The 18,945-nt window shown below is 44.9% G+C and overlaps 2 protein-coding genes across 2 annotated transcripts; both read right to left on the reverse strand.

Moving 5' to 3' along the window:
* Window positions 1-324: 324 nt before the first annotated feature.
* On the reverse strand, window positions 325-2,344 carry LOC308644058 (hydroxycarboxylic acid receptor 2; the record flags this gene model as incomplete). The annotated part of the gene is made up of 1 exon (XM_081284747.1): window positions 325-2,344. One exon carries the CDS (start codon window positions 2,342-2,344, stop codon window positions 1,286-1,288), a length of 1,059 nt encoding a protein of 352 aa, XP_081140873.1. The 3' UTR covers window positions 325-1,285.
* An 8,521-nt stretch (window positions 2,345-10,865) lies between these two features.
* On the reverse strand, window positions 10,866-13,684 carry HCAR1 (hydroxycarboxylic acid receptor 1). The gene has a single exon (XM_081286510.1). It carries the CDS (start codon window positions 13,231-13,233, stop codon window positions 12,202-12,204), a length of 1,032 nt encoding a protein of 343 aa, XP_081142636.1. The 5' UTR covers window positions 13,234-13,684; the 3' UTR covers window positions 10,866-12,201.
* Window positions 13,685-18,945: the final 5,261 nt, after the last annotated feature.

Genomic DNA, 18,945 nt, shown 5'->3' on the forward strand with positions numbered 1-18,945 from the left:
AAGGTGCTCTTGCAATCTTTTCTGCACCACCCTTCTAGATTCATTTGTTTTTATTTCTTCCCAGGCCTTTCCTGACCCAAGACATGGGTAATTTTTACTTAGCTGTCTTATAATATAATTCAGTGCCTGTGTCCCTATGTTTTTTTCCTACCAGGACATAGTTAACAGCCCATAAAGGTCTCTGCTTAAGTAAGAAGCCGATTTCTGTGAACCATAACCCAGACATGCAATACCAGACTGTGTCTCCTATCAAAATTTATTAAAATGGTAGATATTATTATAAGTACAGAAACACAAGCAAACAAACCAGGAGGATTCTTCCCTCCTAACCACGGGGCAGCCACATATTTCCCTTTTATGACAGAAGCAAACAGGTGGGAAGCAGTTCTCTTCCCTGAAGCCTTTTAACTGCTCGATCTTCAAATTAGTGTAAATGAGAGAAGAATTGATTAGTTACTGGTTGTGGCACAAATGCCATTCCTTATCCCTCAGAACACTGTTCCGCTCAGTCCCTCCTGGGGATAATCCCTTTCTGACCATCTCTGGAAACTCAGATATTAACCAAAGCTTAAGAATCTCTTCACCTAGCCCATTTCTGCAAAACATGGCTGAAAGGTGAATGCGCCCATGGAACTCAGGTGACCTGCTGGCTTGCTTAGCCATGCCTGAGTCCCCTCCAGGAGCAACATAACTCCCCTCCAATCTCTTGACTTTTCTTATCTCTCTGAAGTTCACAAAGAGGCTAGATAGTGCACTAGGAGCTGAGGGTCACCCAAGTCTCAGTCTAGGGAAGGTAAGAAGCCAACGAGTCACAGGTACCGATGGGCAGCTCCCTGGCTTCATCCCAGTGCAATAGAAAATGGACAATCAGCCATTGTATGGAGTATGAAGATGAAGCAGAAGTTTGGAGATGAAGTAGAAGTTTCAAATGCCTTTACTATCCGTTCCTCGAGATTTCTGTGATCGCACCTTGCAACCGAGCCTCCGGCTCTGCCGTGCCATTTCTCTAAGTATGGAGATAAAGTATGGAGATGAAGCAGAAATTTCAGGTGCCTTTACTCTCCGTTCCTTGAGATTTCTGTGATCGCACCTTGCAACCGAGCCTCCGGCTCTGCCGTGCCATTTCTCTAAATCTGATTCTCTGAATTTGGAAGTTTCAGGGAACTGGAGGCCAGGTCTAGTGTGCAACATCCAAACTGTTTCTCCAGAGATCCTGGTTCTTGGTGACAACCTCCCCTCTTGGCGAGGTTATTTAACGAGAGGATGGGGCCAGAGAAGAGGGGCTCTATGGTTCACTGGGGTTAGCCATTAAGGCGTTCGGGACACTCCTGGTAGTACTCGTGTTCTGCGTGAGCTCCAAGCTGGTGCTGCGGTTATTATCTGGCTCATCAGGTGTCTTCTTCCGGAGGCAGCGGTTGATCAACATGGAGAAAAAGTTGGGAAAGGATGGGCTGGAGAAGTAGTACACAAGTGGATCCAGCATGCTGTTCATGTAGGTGAAGCTGAGGGTGATGAAAAAGGCCAAGTCAACTGAGCGGTACACTTCACAGTCCTGCGTCCCCAAGGTGTGCAAGAGCCAGAAGATGCGGATGCGCACGGCCACGCTGGGCAGGAAGCAGATGATGAAGACAATGGCCACCACCAGGATGAAGTTGATGGCTCTCTTGATCTTGGCATGCTTGTCCAGTTGTCTCTGCCGCAGGCTCCAGATGATTTTGGCAGAGCAGAACAAGATGATGCCCAGGGGCAAGAAGAACTCCAAGAAGAACATGGCATCGTGCCACCGGAAGGTTTTGCAGATGCTAAAACTGCTGCACAGATTCGCGGGCCCGTTCTTGGTCAGCATGTTTTTGTAGAGGAGGTGAACCGTCAGGCCGATGGTGACACCCCACAAAAAGCAGGAGATGATGGCCGCTGTCCGATTGGAGATCTTGTTCAGAGAGTGGTGAGGATGGACCACCCGGAAATACCTGTCCACGGCCACCACCGTGAGGAAGATGATGCTGCCCTGGCGGTTCATGGCCAACATGAAGAGCATCAGCCGGCAAGGGATGTCCCCAAACTTCCAATCCCACTTCCTCACATAGTTGTCTGTCAGGAACGGCAGGCAAATGATGAGGAGAAAGTCAGCCACGGCCAAGTTGAACAGGAAGATCCGGCTGGATTTCCAGGACTTAAGGTGGAAGCAGAATATCCACAGAGCAAGGCCATTGCCCAGGAGTCCAAATACAAACTCCAGCCCCAGCACCGGTGGCAACACATTGGCAATGAAGTCGTCCCGGAATACACAGCAGTTCTTGTTGTGTATCATCAGAGAATAGTTCTGCGAGTGCTGCCGGTTCATGAGTGGATCAGGTCTGTCCGCTCCAGAGCGCCTCACCTAGAGAATGCTCAAGGAAGAAGTGTGTGGTGAACGTGTGGTTCAGCATTTGCCTTTATGTCATGTCAGGGTGTTGAAATAGATGACTGAATGGTTACCAGGAAACTACGAAATCACTTAAAAAAAAAAAAAAAAGGCTAGCTTGGCTCTTATGCAACCTGCTGTTTGCATAAACAAGTAATAAAAAGTCCTCTGGGCAGACAAGAACCCACAAATTTTTCTAAATATAAAGGATAAGTTCAGGCAAGCCAAATGTCATTTGCAAATTACTAAAAAAAAAAAAAAAATGGGGACATCCCTTTGGAAGGCTGTATGTATGGACCTGACTAACTGCCCAGCACTGGAAAATTAATTGACAGTCTTCGGTTTGTTTACATAATTGACAGATCAACAATTGCAATAATAATGTCCCTGTGCTAAACAGTATAGTTTTCCAGAAACCTTCAGAATTAGCATGAAATATTAGCACGCATCTGATTTTAAAAAATGGTAGCATGTGCGTGATTGCTTTGGGAAAGACTGACAAGACCATCTTTGGCCATTTTACCAGTTTTATGGGTTAATTTGAGCTTTTTTTTTTCCTATGCCACTTCTGTGTACAAACGTGAATTGCTTTTCCACAATAGAATTCTGCAATTAATCTCTGGTTAGGGGGGAAAAATACTACTTGAAAGCATAAAATTTCATAAGATGTTTGAAAACTTAAGCCCAGGTTGGTTGCCAGTGGTATGTTAAATTAAGTTGGGTTTTTCTTGTTTGTTTGTATTAGATTTTGAAACGCTTCCATGCTAAATTAAGTGACTTATTTTTAAGGATGTGATTTTTTATAATGAATAAACTTAATTTTTTTAGAGAAGTTTTAGGTTCACAGCAAAATTGAGTAGAAAGTATGGAGAATCCTTATATATGCTCTGCCACCCACCACCATATAACCACCACCCCCACCGTAAGCACATGGTATTTTTTAAAAATATTTCTTTTGTTGTCAATGGATCTTTATTTTATTTATTTATTTTTATGTGTTGCTAAGGATCAAACCCAGTGCCTCACACATGCTAGGCTAGTGCTCTACCACTGAGCCTCAGCCCCAGCCTGCACATGATATTTTAAAAACTCTAATTTTTTTTTTTTTCAAAATTAGGGTTAAAACTACAGGACCTAAGCAGTCATTGAACTTGGCTTTGCAGAAGGACACCATTTCACATACTACCTCTTGGCTTTTTTAGTGGGATTGGGTGTCATCCTGCAGAACATTTCTACCCTTTAATCTTTGGTTTTATCAAGTTTTGCTGCACAAGAGATTTCTGAATTGTGGTGTTCTACTTTGAGAAATTGGAGATTTATTCCTTTAGCTGCATACTTGGGTTCACTAACAGGCGTTTATAGACCTCTGACAGCTAAATAGAGTAAGGATGACCTGATATTAGACTCTCATGGGACTAGGGACCCTCAACGAGGAAGGTCATGATGAAACTGGGGTTGACAGTGGCACCTATGCACTATACGCTTTGAATATATTGTCTCATCTCATCCTCTGACTGTGGTCTATGAGGGAGGGACTGTTGTTGACTCTGATTTAGAAATGGGGAAAATGGCGGGGTGTGGTGGCGCATGCCTATAATCCTAGCAGCTTGGGAGGCTGAGATAGGAGGATCCCGAGTTCAAAGCCAGCCTCAGCAATGGCGAGGAGCTAAGCAACTCAGTTGGACCCTGTCTCTAAATAAAATGCAAAATAGGGCTGGGGATGTGGCTCAGTGGTCGAGTGCCCCTGAGTTCAATCCCCAGTAGAAAGAAGGAAAGAAAGGAAGGAAAGAAGGGAGAAAGTGAAGCTCAGAGAAGGTGGAAATGTACTCAGGGCCACCCAAAACTTGGGTTAGAATCTGGCACTGACATCCAGTCCCTAACCATTATGTGGCACTGTCTCTTATGCCATCGTCTCGCCTGTCAGCTTGCACTCTGTTGAGGTTGCATTGTGCAGTTGTATTCAGGTTCTGTGGAAATACTTGGCCATTTTTCCCCGCTGTCCTTGCTGCCTGGGAATATTGCATTTTCTTTTTGGATAAATGTGTGCACTTGGGTGACATCACCATTATGAAGTAATCCTGAGGGCCTTTATTAATAAGAAGAGTCAGGAAAACTATTTTCAGTAATTTCTGGGAGCTGGAATTTGCAAGGGATCCTCCTTCCTTGGTTTTACAATTTTGTAATCTTTTAAAATGTTAGTCGCAGGTAAAATTGAAAAAGAAGACCAACAAATATTGTCACCCTTGGAAATTGGGGAAGACTAGAAAAAAGCTGAGCCTTGTTCTGTTTATATCATTAACCAAATGGGAAACCCCTTAACCCCACAGCTTCCTCTCTTGCAAACTGAGGAGTCAGACAACCTTCTAGCTTCCTTTCGGTTTTCAGCCTGTGATTTTAAAATCAAAGTTCATAACTGTTCAGACGGAATGTAAATCCGAATTTCCCGTTCTCCCCCATAAAGTAGGCATGTTTTGTCTTGCATAAGTCCTTCTTTTATCGACTTTTTTTCTTACTTGTGCATGAGCTGTACAGAAACTTATTATGATGAATCATTACAAAAACTAAGACAGTGATTCCCCAGACTTTGGCGGAAGCTCCATGACTCTGACAATTAACTTGAATCTCCTGGTTATTCTTTGACAGCTTAAGGTGTGCCAGGGAACTGATTTTTTTTTTTTTTAATTCTAGTTAAATTTATGTGTGTACTTATTTATGTTTACAGTACTGGGAACTGAACCTCACGCATGCTCGGTAAGCCCCTCACTGCTATGCTACATCCTCAGCCCTTCTTATTTTTTATTATGAAACAGGATCTCACTACATGGCAGAGGCTGACCCTGAAATTGCAATCCTCCTGCCTCAACCTCCTGGATAGCTGGGATTTTGGAAATGCACCACCATACCCAGTTAATTTTATTTTGAAACAGGGTCTTGCTGTAGTGCCCAGGCCAGCCTCAAACTCCTGGGCTGAAAGAATCCTGAGTAGCTGCCTGAGTACCTAGAACTTCAGATGGGTATTATTAAAAATAATAGGGCTGTGGGGGTGTGGCTCAGTGGTAGAGCACTTAAGTATCTGGCATGCATGAGGCCCTGGGTTCAGTCCCAAGCACTGCAAAAACAAACACAACAGCCACTTAAAAACTAGCTATCATTTGTCAACTACAGGCTGTGTGCCAGGCATTGTACTAAGAGATTTGCATGTATGGCCTTATTTAATCTTCACAAAAACCTTGTGAGAGAGGTGCTTTTATTATCATCCCCATTTCACAGATTGGAAAGCCAAGGCTTAGAGAGGTGAAGTAGTTAACTATTCCATGTCTTTGACTACACTGGGATTTCTGTTTCAGTTATCTACCGCTATGTAACAAATGGACACAAAACTTAGTGACCTAAAGCAACCACTGTTACCGGGTGTCACCATGGCACACACCTGTGATCCCAGCAACTCAGGAGGCCGAGGCAGGAGGATTCCATGTTCCAGGCCAGCCTTAGCAACTTAGTGAGGCCCTAAGCAACTTTGTGAGACTCTGTCTCAAAATAAAAAATAAAAAAGGGCTGGGGATGTGGCTCAGTGGTAGAGCACCCCGGGTTCAGTACCCAACAACACACACACACACACACACACACACACACACACACACACACAAAAGGAGTTGGGAAGTTTACAAAGTATATGGAGAGTACTTTAGAGTTTTAAAATATAGTGTTGGGTTTAATGTGAAAAGAAAAGAAAAACCTAAGGGCAAACCAGAATAATCAAATAATCTTGAAAAAGAAGAACTAAGTAGGATAATGCACTCGTCTATATTTAAAAGGTTGCTAGACAACAAGACCGTGTGCTTCTGGCATAAGGATAGAAATGTAGATCCAGAGAGCAGACCGAGTCTAGAAATATACCCTTGTGTTTATGGTGCACTGATTTGCTTTTTCTTTTTCTTTTTTTTTCCTGGGTGCTAGGAATTAAACCCAAGGGCACTCTACCACTCAGCTGCAGCCTAGCACCCCCCGCCCAACCTTTTTTAAATTTTGAGGCCAGGCTTTGCTAATTTGATCAGGCTGGCCTGGAACTGGGGATCCTCTGTCCCAGCCTCCCCAGTCACTGGGGTTATAGGTGTGTACCACTGAGACTCCAGGTGAGCTGGTTTCCAACAAGGGCACCAAGACAATTCAGTGGGGGAAAGAATAGTCTCTGTAATAAGTGATGTTGGGACAATTAGCCCACAAGAAAAAGAGCCAGCCCCTTCCTCACATTAGACACAAAAATTACTTACGTGGCTCAAAGACCTAAAGGTGAAGCTAACACCAGGCAGTAAGCTTAGGTCTTCACTGGGATGAGGCGAAGCCTTCTCAGGCTCAGCCCCAAGAGCACATGCACAAAGGAATAAACTGGGGCTGGGGATGTGGCTCAGGCGGTAGCGCGCTCGCCTGGCATGCGTGCGGCCCGGGTTCGATCCTCAGCACCACATACCAACAAAGATGTTGTGTCCGCCGAGAACTAAGAAAAAAATAAATAAATATTAAAATTCTCTCTCTCTCTCTGTCCCCCTCTCTCTCTCACTCTCTCTTAAAAAAAAAAAAAAACAAAGGAATAAACTGATAAGGTTGGACTTCACTTCAGAAGAGCAAGGTTCTGATTTATCACAGAAAGAGCAAAATACATATTAAACAAAGTCCTTGTCAAGAGCATGGAGGGGAAGGCTTTTTCATACCCTATTTGTTTGGGCCTTTTAGTTGGACAATTTTTTGGGATCTGTCAAGATTACAGTAGAAGCTAACCCAGAAATCGTGCTGATTCTACTTTGGGCACAATTCTAGGTGTACATCTAAACTCACTTAGTATTTGCAACAACCCATTGGAGCAGGTATCCTTGTCCCCATTTTACCGACAAGGAAAGCAAAGCACTGAGAGGTTAAGTGACTTGCCTGAGATCACACAGTGAATAAGTAAAGGAAATGGTATCTGAACCCAGCCTGGCCCCAGCAGCCATGTGTCTTGTGTATCCACCTCTCCCAGGTATTTCTATCTTTTGGCCCCATAGTCCTACATCAAATAATCTTTCAAAATCTTCCCCAAACCCTCAAACATGTGCTCAAAGATACATCATTCAGAAAATTAACAACAGCATGGTTAAAATAGAGGAAAGCTGGGAACACCCGAAATGTCCACTAAAAGGCCACTGGTTAAATTGATGGCCTTGAAAAGGACATTTAAGGTGTTTCCAGCTGTTTTCCAGGAAAGACCCTTGGATTCTCCTGGAGGTCCCTCTGTTTACCCCTTTCTCTGAGGTGACACTGAATTTTAATTTCATTTTTTCCCATTGGTGTCAATGGACCCCCCCAGAGTCAGGGGCTGGGCTTTCCATGCGTGTTTCTACTGTCCCCGGGGAGCACCGGTGTCTCCTTAGTGTTCCTCAGAAGAGGAAATGAATGAATGAGTGAATCCTCACAAGGAATAAAATATCCAAACCTTCCCCCTGGATCACGTGCTTGCGTGTGCCCGAGGCACATTTACCCAGCTGCATAGATGAGCTAGGGAGGGGCTGTGGTTTGGTTTAAAGCTCTGCTGTTTTAATCTTGAAATTCTTACTACTTTTTGGACAAGCGTCCTCGTATTTTCATTTTGCCTTGGGCCCTGCAAATGATGGAGCCAGTCCTGAAGTCACGGATGTCCTCACTGTGATGATGGAGTCTTGAGTCATATTGGAACCCTCTGTGGATCAGAAGGCAAGTAAGGCCAGAGCTTGATCACAGTGGGGCCAAGTCCCAGCCTCGCCTGACCTGCCTCCCTGTAGACTTTTTTTATTATCATTATTATTTTTTAGTTATAGGTAGACACAATATCTATATTTTATTTTTCTATGATGCTGAGGATTGAACCCAGTGCCTCACACTTGCTAGGCAAGCACTCTACCTCTGAGCTGCAACCCCATCCCTAATTATTTTTATTTAGTTGTAGATGGACACCATTCCTTTATTTTATTTTTTTATTTTTATGTGGTACTGAGGATTAAACCCAGTGCCTCACACATGCTAGGCAAGTGCGCTACCACTGAGTCCCAGCCCCAGCCCTCCCTGCAGAATATTTAACAACTTGTTTAACCCCTGTGTCCCAGAGACAATCAAAAGCAGACCCTACAGACACCGCGTGACTTCAGACACTATCTTAACAATTTCTCTCTTTTTCTTTTTTAAAGAGAGAGAGAGGAGAGAGAGAGAGAAAGAGAGAGAATTTTTTTTTTAGAGAGAGAGAGAGAGAGAGAATTTTTTTTTTAGAGAGTGAGAGAGAGAGAGAGAAGAGAGAAGAGAGGAGAGAGAGAGAAGAGAGGAGAGAGGAGAGAGGAGAGAGAGAGAAGAGAGAAGAGAGGAGAGAGGAGAGAGAGAGAGAGAGAGAATTTTTTTAATATTTATTTTTTAGTTCTCGGCGGACACAACATCCTTGTTTGTATGTGGTGCTGAGGATCGAACCCGGGCCGCACGCATGCCAGGTGAGCGCGCTACCGCTAGAGCCACATCCCCAGCCCCCAATTTCTCTCTCTTTTTTTTAATTTTTATTTTTTTAGATGTAGATGGACACAATACCTTTTTTTTTTTTCAAAATATTTATTTTTAGTTGTACTTGGACACAATATCTTTATTTTATTTTGTGTGGTGCTGAGGATCGAACCCAGGGCCTTGCACATGCTAGGCAAGTGTTCTACCGCTGAGCCACAATCCCAGCCCAACAATTTTAATTTTAATAAAGAATAAATAAACCCACTCTGACCAGGTATGGTGGTGCACACCTGTAATCCCAGAGGCTGAGGCAGGAGGATCACAAGTTCAAAGCCAGCCTCTGAAACATCGAGGTGTTAAGCAATTCTGTGAAACCCCGTCTCTAAATAAAATGCAAAATAAGGCTGGGGATGTGGCTCAGGGGCAAGAGGTTGAGTGCCCCTGGGTTCAATTCCCTGTTCAATTCCCAGTACCCCCCTCAAAAAAAAAAAAAAAGGTATTTTTCATTTTACCTACATGATCCCTATGGAATATATGGTTCTATATCCTCTACAATTTCATGTAACTCTTCCTAAAAGACCCCACCAGGGTAAAATATTTCCCTCCAAAGCAACAGTTCTCCTCTTCCAAGTAATTTAAACAGGGCTTTTTCAACAAAGCTACATTCCTCTTCCTTAGGATTTCTGAAGAATGTTTCTTGATGAGATTTAGTTTGTGTCACATTCTATGAACTTAAAAAGGGAAGCAAACTTAGAATCAAGCCCAAGTTTGAGGTTTGGTTTGATGTGTCTTTCCGTTGGTTCTTGCTGGTTTTAGTGAGAAGCTCTGTCCACATACCTGCCCATGAGCTTCTGGGTTGTAGAGACTTTTGTTCCTTCTCTAAGGAAAAGTCACAGAGTCTTCCAAACCAAAGTCACACAGGAAAGAGACTTTCTTTCAAAACACATTTTTATTAAGATGAAGCAACAAAGCAGCAGCCCAGGAAAGAGTTATAACCCAAAATAGAATTTTAAAAGTAGAAGCACGGGGTTTTCACAGATTTCTGTTGGGAGGCTTGTGGTCCTTTGATGCTGATAAGAATCCCTGCCTTAGCCAAGCACAGTGGTGCATGCCTGTAATCCCAGGTACTCTGGAGGCTGAGGCAGGAGTATCGTAAGTTCAAGGTCAGTCTGGACACTTTAGTGAGGCATCATCTCAAAATAAAATTAGAAAAAGGGTTGGGGATGTGGTTCAGTGGTAGAGTGCTGTGCCTGGCATATGTGTGACCCTGGATTTAGTCCTCAGTATTTAAAGAAAAGAAAATTCCTAACCTTAACCCCTCCCTGGGCTGAGCAGCTGCAAAGTAAGAGATAATGGGGTGGCTACTTAGGGGCTCATAACCACAGGGAGATCACTTCTGTGTCTCAGTTTGTTTGTTTGTTTGTTTGTTTCTTTCTCTCTCTCTCTCTCTCTCTCTCTCTCTCTCTCTCTCTGTCTCTCTCTCTCTCTCTCTTTCTTTCCTATCAGGAATTGAACTACTTAGGGGCACTAAATTACTGAGCCATATCCCCAGCCCTTTTATGTATTTTATTTAGAAACAGGGTCTCACTGAATTGCTTAGTGCCTCTCTAAGTTGCTGAGGTTGGCTTTGAACTCTTGATCCTCCTGTCTGGGATTACAGGCATGCGCCAACACACCGGGCTTCAGTTTCTTTATATATAAAATGTATTCAGGGAATAAGTCATAGCATTGAGCACTTATTGGCAGACATAGAGCTTCGTGATTCATATGTGCTTCTTCATGCACTCATTCAACAATTATTTTTTGAGCACTTACTATGTGCAGGTGTTCTTCTAGGCACTGGGGACATAACGGTTAATAAAGTCCTTGTGCTTCAGGATTGAATTCATTGAATCTGTCCAATGACCCTTTGAAGGTCGTTATTTTTTTAAAAAAATATTTTCTATTTAGTTGTAGTTGAACACAATACATTTATTTATTTGTTTATTTATTTATTTATTTATGTGGTGCTGAGGATCGAACCCAGCACCTTGCACATGCTTACGAAGTAGCTGAGTTGGGATTCAAAATTAGATCCGTCAGACTCTCTAGATTGTTCCTTTGATTGCCAGGCTGTGCAGCGCCTCTGAAGAAGGAAGTAATAAGCCAGTCTTCCCCGGGTCTTTTCAGGCTAAAGAACTAAATGTTGGCAAAATCCTTAAGTGGGGAGACTACCCTGGGAATTAGAGCCGGTGTAAGTGGAGGAACAGAGAATTACTTTCACCACTTTGTGGCTCGGGAATAGAGCTGAGTTTGGCCTGGGTTCCCTTCCCTTAACTCAAGGGAGGAGCAGCCTGTCATTTCCAGAATCATCTGGTTTTGAGGGTTCCAGAAACCTATTTGGAAACACCTTATGCACAAGCTAGAGCCACTGTGAGAGAAAAACTGTGATGTTTGCATGGTCTAGAAACGATTTTCAGTGAAAGGGTGAGGGTCTTACACATCGCTGCTGCTCCCAAAACTGCTGGCACGCAAGAGTAATAACCCTCCAGGCACAAGGGACGCAGATGTCCGATACTAAATTCAAATTCAGTAAATATTTGAAGAAGAAAGAAAGAATGATTTCAATCCACACGTACATAACAAGCAGTCAAAAGCACTTATGCTGGATTTAGCACATGCGAAAGGACAGCAGGCTTTCAAACTCTCAGCAAGCCCTGGGGAAACCAGGGAAGGTGCCTGTCCTTTAGCACCTTCTTGGGCTACCTGGAAGTCAAGACATTGACAAAGAAATATACAGAGGGGCCCAAAAGGAGATGAAAATCATCAGAACCAAGACATCCTGATTTAAAGAGCCTCTCTCAGCCTAAAATAAAAGTTCAGTTCCTTTTATTTTATTTATTGACTCAGTTCAGTTCCTTTTTTTCAAAATAAGTAAGGGTTTAAGGTCAAAGAAGAGGAAATAGCGATACATCATTAAATTCAATAACTCCCCCCAAGAGCAAGAACATGACCCAGTAAAGATTCATACCTGTATCCTCATCCGTTTAAAATTACATAGGAGCTGAGCAATTCCTAACCAACACACATGCCCATCCTGTCCCCTATCACTGTAATCAGATTACACAAATGCAACACACTCACTTCCACCGACTGGAACCTTCCCCAAAGGTAGAGGAACGTGGGTTTCACTTCCAACAGAGTAAAAAAGATACAGCTAAGAAGGGGTGGTAGCATTTTCAAGGTCCCCCACCCCTGAGCATGAATTAACTCAAAGTGGCCATCTGACCTCCTTGACGTTGCTGGCCTGTTTGTTTTAGTGCCATTCAACACACTTGGAGGTCCCCCTGAACATCTGGCTGGCTTTGGACACTATTTGTCACGCTGCTGCAACTCTTATGACAGAGGTCAGAAGTTGGCATCTCCTCCATCCTCTGTGACTTTGAGGGTCCTGGCTGCTTGGGTCTCAAATGATGGATTTTAAGCTTGGTATAGAATTTGGGAAACGAGGGGCTTGAAAAATAATACACCAGGGGGTCCAGCATGCTGTTCATGTAGGTGAAGCTGAGGGTGAAGTGGAGGGCCACATGGACAGACGCATTGCAGGCGCTGGAGGGCAATGTCCAGACGAAATACAGTCTGGCCAGGACGCTGGGCAAATAGCAAGTGACAAAGACAGCGGCCACCACCATGATGAAACGGATAGCCTTCCTCATCCGAGCCTGTCTGGCCAGCTGCTGCCGCTGCTTCAGGCTCCAGATCACCTTGAAGGAACAGAACCCGATGAGGCCCAGAGGCAGGAAGAACTCCAGTTGGAACATGATGTCGTGCCAGCCGTTTGCCGACTCCATGATGAAGCTCTCACAAGACGTGGCATTCTTCTGTAGACACAGGTGGCTCTCCGTCAAAAGATGCAGAGTTCCCAAGATGACCAAGGTCCAAAGGACGCAGACGGTGCCAGCTGCGGTCCGGTTCGAGATGGTGTTCACCATATGGTGGGGGTGGACCACTTTGAAATACCTGTCCACGGCCACCACTGTCAGGAAGACGATGCTCCCGGCTCTGTTCATGGCCAGCATGAACAGCACCAGGCGACAGGAAAGATCCTGAAAGGCCCAGTTTCTGTCTCTGAGGTAGTAGTCTGTCCGGAAGGGTAGGCAGATCATGAGGAGGAAATCAGCCACGGCCAAGTTGAAAAGGTAAATGGTGCTCGGCTTCCAGGTCTTCATGTGGAAGCAGAAACCACACAGAGCAATCCCATTGCCCAGGGCGCCGAGCACGAAGGCCAGTATGAGCAGGGGTGGCATCACCTGAGAGATGAGGTCCCCCTCAAGGAGGCAGCATGACCTGTTGTCCATAGTGCAGGGAGGACAGGTGTCCGGGGTGCCCAGTGGCCCCTGGAGTCCCCACCAAGGAACAGGTGCTTATCTGTGTGCTACCACTGACCCAGTGGCTGTGCCTTCAACCTCATCACCTTGACAATCAGTCACGGCACCCAGGGGTAGATGGGGCTACCACACCCGGAGGAGAAATCAGCCAGGAAACGAAAGCCACAGGGAGGTCCTTTCTAAGAAGCTGGGGTTACAAACCGCTTGTCTTCCAGAGAGGTGAAGCCTGTAGCTCGGCCAGACTCCGAGATGCATGTGATATCTTGTAGGTGGGAAGTGGCCAGAGGGTCCCATGAGATTCGTGCTGCAGAGGAGTTGCTGAGTGCAGCCCCCAGAAGAATTTTCATACTCGGCTTCCTCTTTCTCCTGCGACTCACTCTGTCCTGGAGAGCTCACAGTACTGGCCCAGAAGGCAGGGACACGCTTGTTTGTCCTCCCTCCTGGTGGAGAAATACAAACATTTCCTGGAGTCAGTCTGAGCCTCTGCCATTGCTTTCCTCCCCTAACCTTTGCCTGACTGCCCTGTCCTCTCCTCCATCCCATGGGACACTCCAGGCCATGCCAGAGAGGGGAGGCTCTGCTCTGCAGCTGCTCGGAGGCACTTCCTGTGCCCACTCCCAAAAACAGCACTCAAAAATTGGGAGGGTCTATACAGAAAAAAAGGTCTAAACATATGACATTTGTTGGGTGTTAGAAAAATTCTTTGGAGGGGGTCACTCTCCCTCCCCTTCCTCCCCACCTCCCTACCCTTTGCTTGCTTCTGTGAAGCCAAGTGACCAGTTGCACAACCAGCAAGACCATGAAATGGACCTGAAGCCCACTTCCATGTCTGTCTCCAGGAGACGCCTCTGTGGAGCCAGACTTGGCTCTGAGCTTGGTCGCTCAGAAGAGCCAAACGCCACGATATGAACGTTTTTTATTTTAATTATTGCTGAGCCTGTGGGTGTGGGAGGACGGGGACTAGGGGAGTTGGGCAAGGATCTATCTCTAAAATCATCTTGGGTAAAATTAGACTGCACTGAGAAATTGGAGTCTTTGCCGAAATTTCCTGCCCTTTGACTTTAGGGATTATCTCTCTGCCCTGTGCCTTTCTGCTCCCCATTTAGGAAAGGGGGTGGGTGTGGGATTGGAGGGTACATTGGAAGAATGCAAGCAGCTTCTTCCAGAGGTTAGCAGAGAGCTACATTTTGCAACTGAATACCAAGAACTTCCTCCCACCTGGACTTGGAAACTTTGACTTTCCTGGCTGGTTCCTCTTCCTCTAGCCTATTCTCTCTAATCCTTCTCCAGTATCTGTCAAGGCGGCAGATGGGTGGCCTGTGGGTCACACAGGGTGCAAACACCAGTTTGGCTTGGCCCGTGTGTTTAGAAAACCTAGGATTGTCCTATGGAAGCCTGGATTTCTGCCTTTTAGAAAATTGGAAGATCTGCCACAGTGGACCAATGATCCCACCTGGTGTCAACCAGCTGGAGCCAAGAGTAGCTGCCCTCTGAGAGCATGAGTTCTGCAGTTTGCCACTGTCCCCACCACTCCCCATTACCTTAGATCTGCTTGGCCCCTCTTAATTTACATTCCTGGTCTCTACTGGCTTTTGGGTCTGTCACCTCTGTTCTAGGTTGAAAGTCACATTCCTCAGATTGACACACAAAAGCCTTTGTGCTCACCGAACATTTGCTACACCTAGTTCCCCACTCATCCATGAGCAGCTGCTGCTTCTTCTTCTTCTTCTTCTTCTTCTTCTTCTTCTTCTTCTTCTTCTTCTTCTTCTTCTTTTTTTGGTACAGAGGATTGAACTCAGGGGCACTCAACCACTGAGTCACATCCCAGCCCTATTTTGTATTTTATTTAGAAACAGGGTCTCACTGAGTCGCTTAGCACCTCGCTTTTGCTTGAACTTGTGCTTTGAACTTGCAATCCTACTGTCTCAGCCTCCAGAGCCGCTGGGATGACAGGTGTGCACCACCAAGGCCAGCCATGAACTTCTTGAAGACAAGTCCCATGCTCTTGGCAAGAGGAGCCTAGAATAGGGACCTGGATGAGCTTTCTGAGAGCTCCTAACAGCTACCTTCCCTCCATGAACTTTGGGGTTCTCTGAGGAGTTAACTATTGGGGTAGTAACCACTGTAGGCTGTCACACTCAAGAAGAATCTAGGTGAGTAACACTGCAGACCTTCAGGTGCTCAGCCTGGAAATTTCACCAAATGGCAAATATTATTTTTTCAGTGCTTGGGGATGGAACCCAGGGCGTCAGACCTGTCCCGCCCCAGCTCCCATGGTAAGTCCTCCTCATTCTGTGTTATCAGAAGGGGCAGTAGTTCTTCTAAATGCAAGTTCTTCCCTTTTCCCCACATAACTAACAGTAACTGCTTTCTTTTCCACATCCTGACTTGTCAAATAACTTGCCTCTCTCTGTAGAATTAGCTGGAAGGCAAATGATTAAGAGCAGTTTCTCTTTCTCTGGAAGTCTAGTGGTTTTTCTTTTTTTTTTTTTAATTTTTTTTAAAGAGAGTGAGAGAGGAGGGGGAGAGAAAGAGAGAGAGAGAGAATTTTTAATATTTATTTTTTAGTTCTCGGTGGACACAACATCTTTGTTGGTATGTGGTGCTGAGGATCGAACCCGGGCCGCACGCATGCCAGGCGAGCGCGCTACCGCTTGAGCCACATCCCCAGCCCCAGTCTAGTGGTTTTTCATATACAGATTGCTCTGATTCTACCCCAGGGGCTACGGAAGGTGGGACCGCTATTGGAGGACCACATGCTCCAGAGGATACTCCACATCCTCTCCTTCATGTTTCAGATTAAATCAATCAAAAAATGAACTCAAATAGATCTAAGGCCTCCACGGAAGAGCCACAAGCACACAACTCTCAGAAAAACACTTAGGAGGAAAACTCCATGTAGTTGGATTTGGCATTGATTTCTTAGATATGACACCAAAAGCACAGGCAATGAAAGAAAAAAATAGGTAAACTGGGCTTCATCCAAATTAAAAATTTGGCCGGGTGCAGTGGCACATGCTTGTAATCCCAGTGACTCTGGAGGCTAAGGCAGAAGGATCATGAATTCAAAGCCAGCCTCAGCAAATTAAGGAGGTGGGATGTGGCTCGGTGGTTAGGCACCCCTGGGTTCAATCCCTGGTACCAAAAAAAAAAAAAAAAAAATTAAAACTTTTCATCACCAAAGGACACTGTCAGCAGAGCAAAAAAGGCAACCTCTGGAGTGGAAATCATATTGGCAAACCATGCAAAAGATATGAAGAACTCCTGTAATTCGGGAATGGGAATCAAGCCAGGCATGGTACACATATATTTGTAAACCCAGGACTTGGAAGGCTGAGGCAGGAGGATCGCAAGTTGGAGGACAGCTTTGGATATTTAGTAAGACCCTGTCTCAAAAAATAAAAAAGGCTGGGGATGTGGCTCAGTGGTAGAGCACCTCTGGGGTTCAATCTCCGGTATTAAAAAAGAAAAAGAAAAAAAAAAAAAAGAAAGCATGTTTAGCTGGATGTGGTGGTGTGTGCCTATAACCCAGTGACTGGGAGGCTGAGGCAGGAGGATGGCAAATTTAAGGATAGCCTCTACAACTTAGTGAGACCCTATCTCAATTTTTTTTTTTAAGAGACAGGGAATGTATTTCAGTACCCCTGGGTTCAACCTCCAGCACAACAAACAACAAATCCATGTGAATGCACTTAATGTCACTGAACTAACTACTTAGTAGTTAAAATTGTAAATTTCATATTATGTAGATTTTGCCACACACACAAATCTAGAACAGTCCACAGTCATTGAAGGGAAGATTGATGCAGGGCTGGCTGTAATAGGCCTTACCACTGAAGGGCTCTGTGACACAGGAGACAGTCTGACACTCACAAAGCAGTATGTGTAGGACACACCATTTCTGTGAAGTTATCCATATAAAATGCGAACAGAAGGGCTGGGGTTGTGGCTCAGTGGTAAGGCATATGTGAGGCACTGGGAGGCCAAAGCCTAGACCAGCATCTTCCGATAGAACTTTCTACAAAGTTGAAAATGTTCTAGAATACAGTATTCCCTCCATAGTGTGAGTTCCACATCTGAGGATTCAATCATGTGGACCAAAAATATTTAAAAAAAAAAATTGTGGCCAGGCACATGCCTGTAATCCCAGCAGCTCTGGAAGCTGAGGTAGGAGGACCGTGAGTTCAAAGGCAGCCTCAGTAAAAGCAAGGTGCTAAGTAACTCAGTGAGACCCTGTCTCTAAATAAAATACAAAATACACTGGTCAAGTGCCCCTGAGTTCAATCCCCAGTACAACAGCCCCCTAAAAATTGGGTTTGTGCTGAACTCAAACAGACATTTTTCTTATCATTATTCCCTAAATAATGCAGAATAGCAACTATTTGCATAATATTTATATTGTATTAGTTACTGTAAGTCATCTAGAGATGATTTAAAGTATAGAAGAGGTTGGACACAGTGGCTCACTAGGGTAATCTCAGCTATTTGAGAGGCTAAGTCAGGAGGCTTGCAAATTCAAGGCTAACCTGGGCAATTTAGTGAGACCCTGTTTCCAAAAAAAAAAAAAAAAAAAAGGCTAGGCTGGGGATATAGCTCAGTTAAAGTGCCTCTGTGTTCAATCCCCAGTTCCGGGGGGAGGGGGGAGAGTATATTGCATAGGTTATATGCAAACACTAAGCCTTTTTTTGTTTGTTTGTTTTTGTTTTTATTTTTGTTTATAGTACTGGGGCTTGAACCCAGGGGTGCTTTAGTACTGGGCTACATTTACATTTTTTATTTTGAGACACGGTCTCCCTATACTGCACAGACTGGCCTGGAACTTGTGGTCCTCCTGCCTAAGTCGCCTGAGTTGCTGGAATTGCAGGTTGGGTCACCCCATCTGGCTAAGTCATCTTATATCAGAGACTTTAGCGTCTAACAAGATTTTGGTATGAGGGGAGGCAGGTCCTGGAATCAATTCCTATAGATAGCAAGGGACAACCATATACAGGTAGCTACTGAGCTCTTGAAACGGGGCTCACAGGAACTGAATTTTTAATGAAATTCAATTTTGATTAACATTTAAAAGCCACCTGTGGTTTGTGGCTACCACATAGGAAGCCCAGGAAACATCACTTCCAAGCCTTCTGTGAATCTCCCCCTCTCGCCTGGAAGAAGCCCTCTTTCCTGTGCCACTTTTGCCACCCACACACTTGTCACACAGTCTGGTGATGATTTACTTTTGCTTCTCCCCAGAACATACAGAGCCCCTCACCGGGCACAGGTGGACACACAGTGTATCTTCAATAAGTGAACAAATGGTGCCGGGCCTGTGCAGTTTCCTCATTGTAAGGGTCCCTTACTGCTGAGCTACATCCCAGGACCTTTTGATTTTTTATTTTGAGACAGAGTCTCACTAAGTGGCCTGGGCTGATCTTGAACTTGGCAATCCTCCTGCCTCTGCCTCCTGAGTCACTGGGATCACAGGGGTGTGTTGCTCTTCCTGGCTCCATTGTCTCTTTTAAGGATTTCACTATTGGATTTAGGGCCTAGATAACCTAGAATTATTTTATGGTGGAATCCTTAACTTCCTGAACAGGAAGAGCGGACAGACAGAACTTTTGGACACCTCTGCCAGGCTGATGTGGCAAGAGCTCAGGTCTCTCGGGCCTTGTCATGCTCCCCTCCTCTGATGCTGTTATG

This window comes from Spermophilus citellus (assembly GCF_964194105.1).
Source record: "Spermophilus citellus genome assembly, chromosome: 3".
NCBI classification, from domain to species: domain Eukaryota; kingdom Metazoa; phylum Chordata; class Mammalia; order Rodentia; family Sciuridae; genus Spermophilus; species Spermophilus citellus.

Excerpts from the sequence above, each read along its gene's own strand:
- HCAR1 (XM_081286510.1), bottom strand. The coding sequence starts at position 13,233 with ATGGACAACAGGTCATGCTGCCTCCTTGAGGGGGACCTCATCTCTCAG.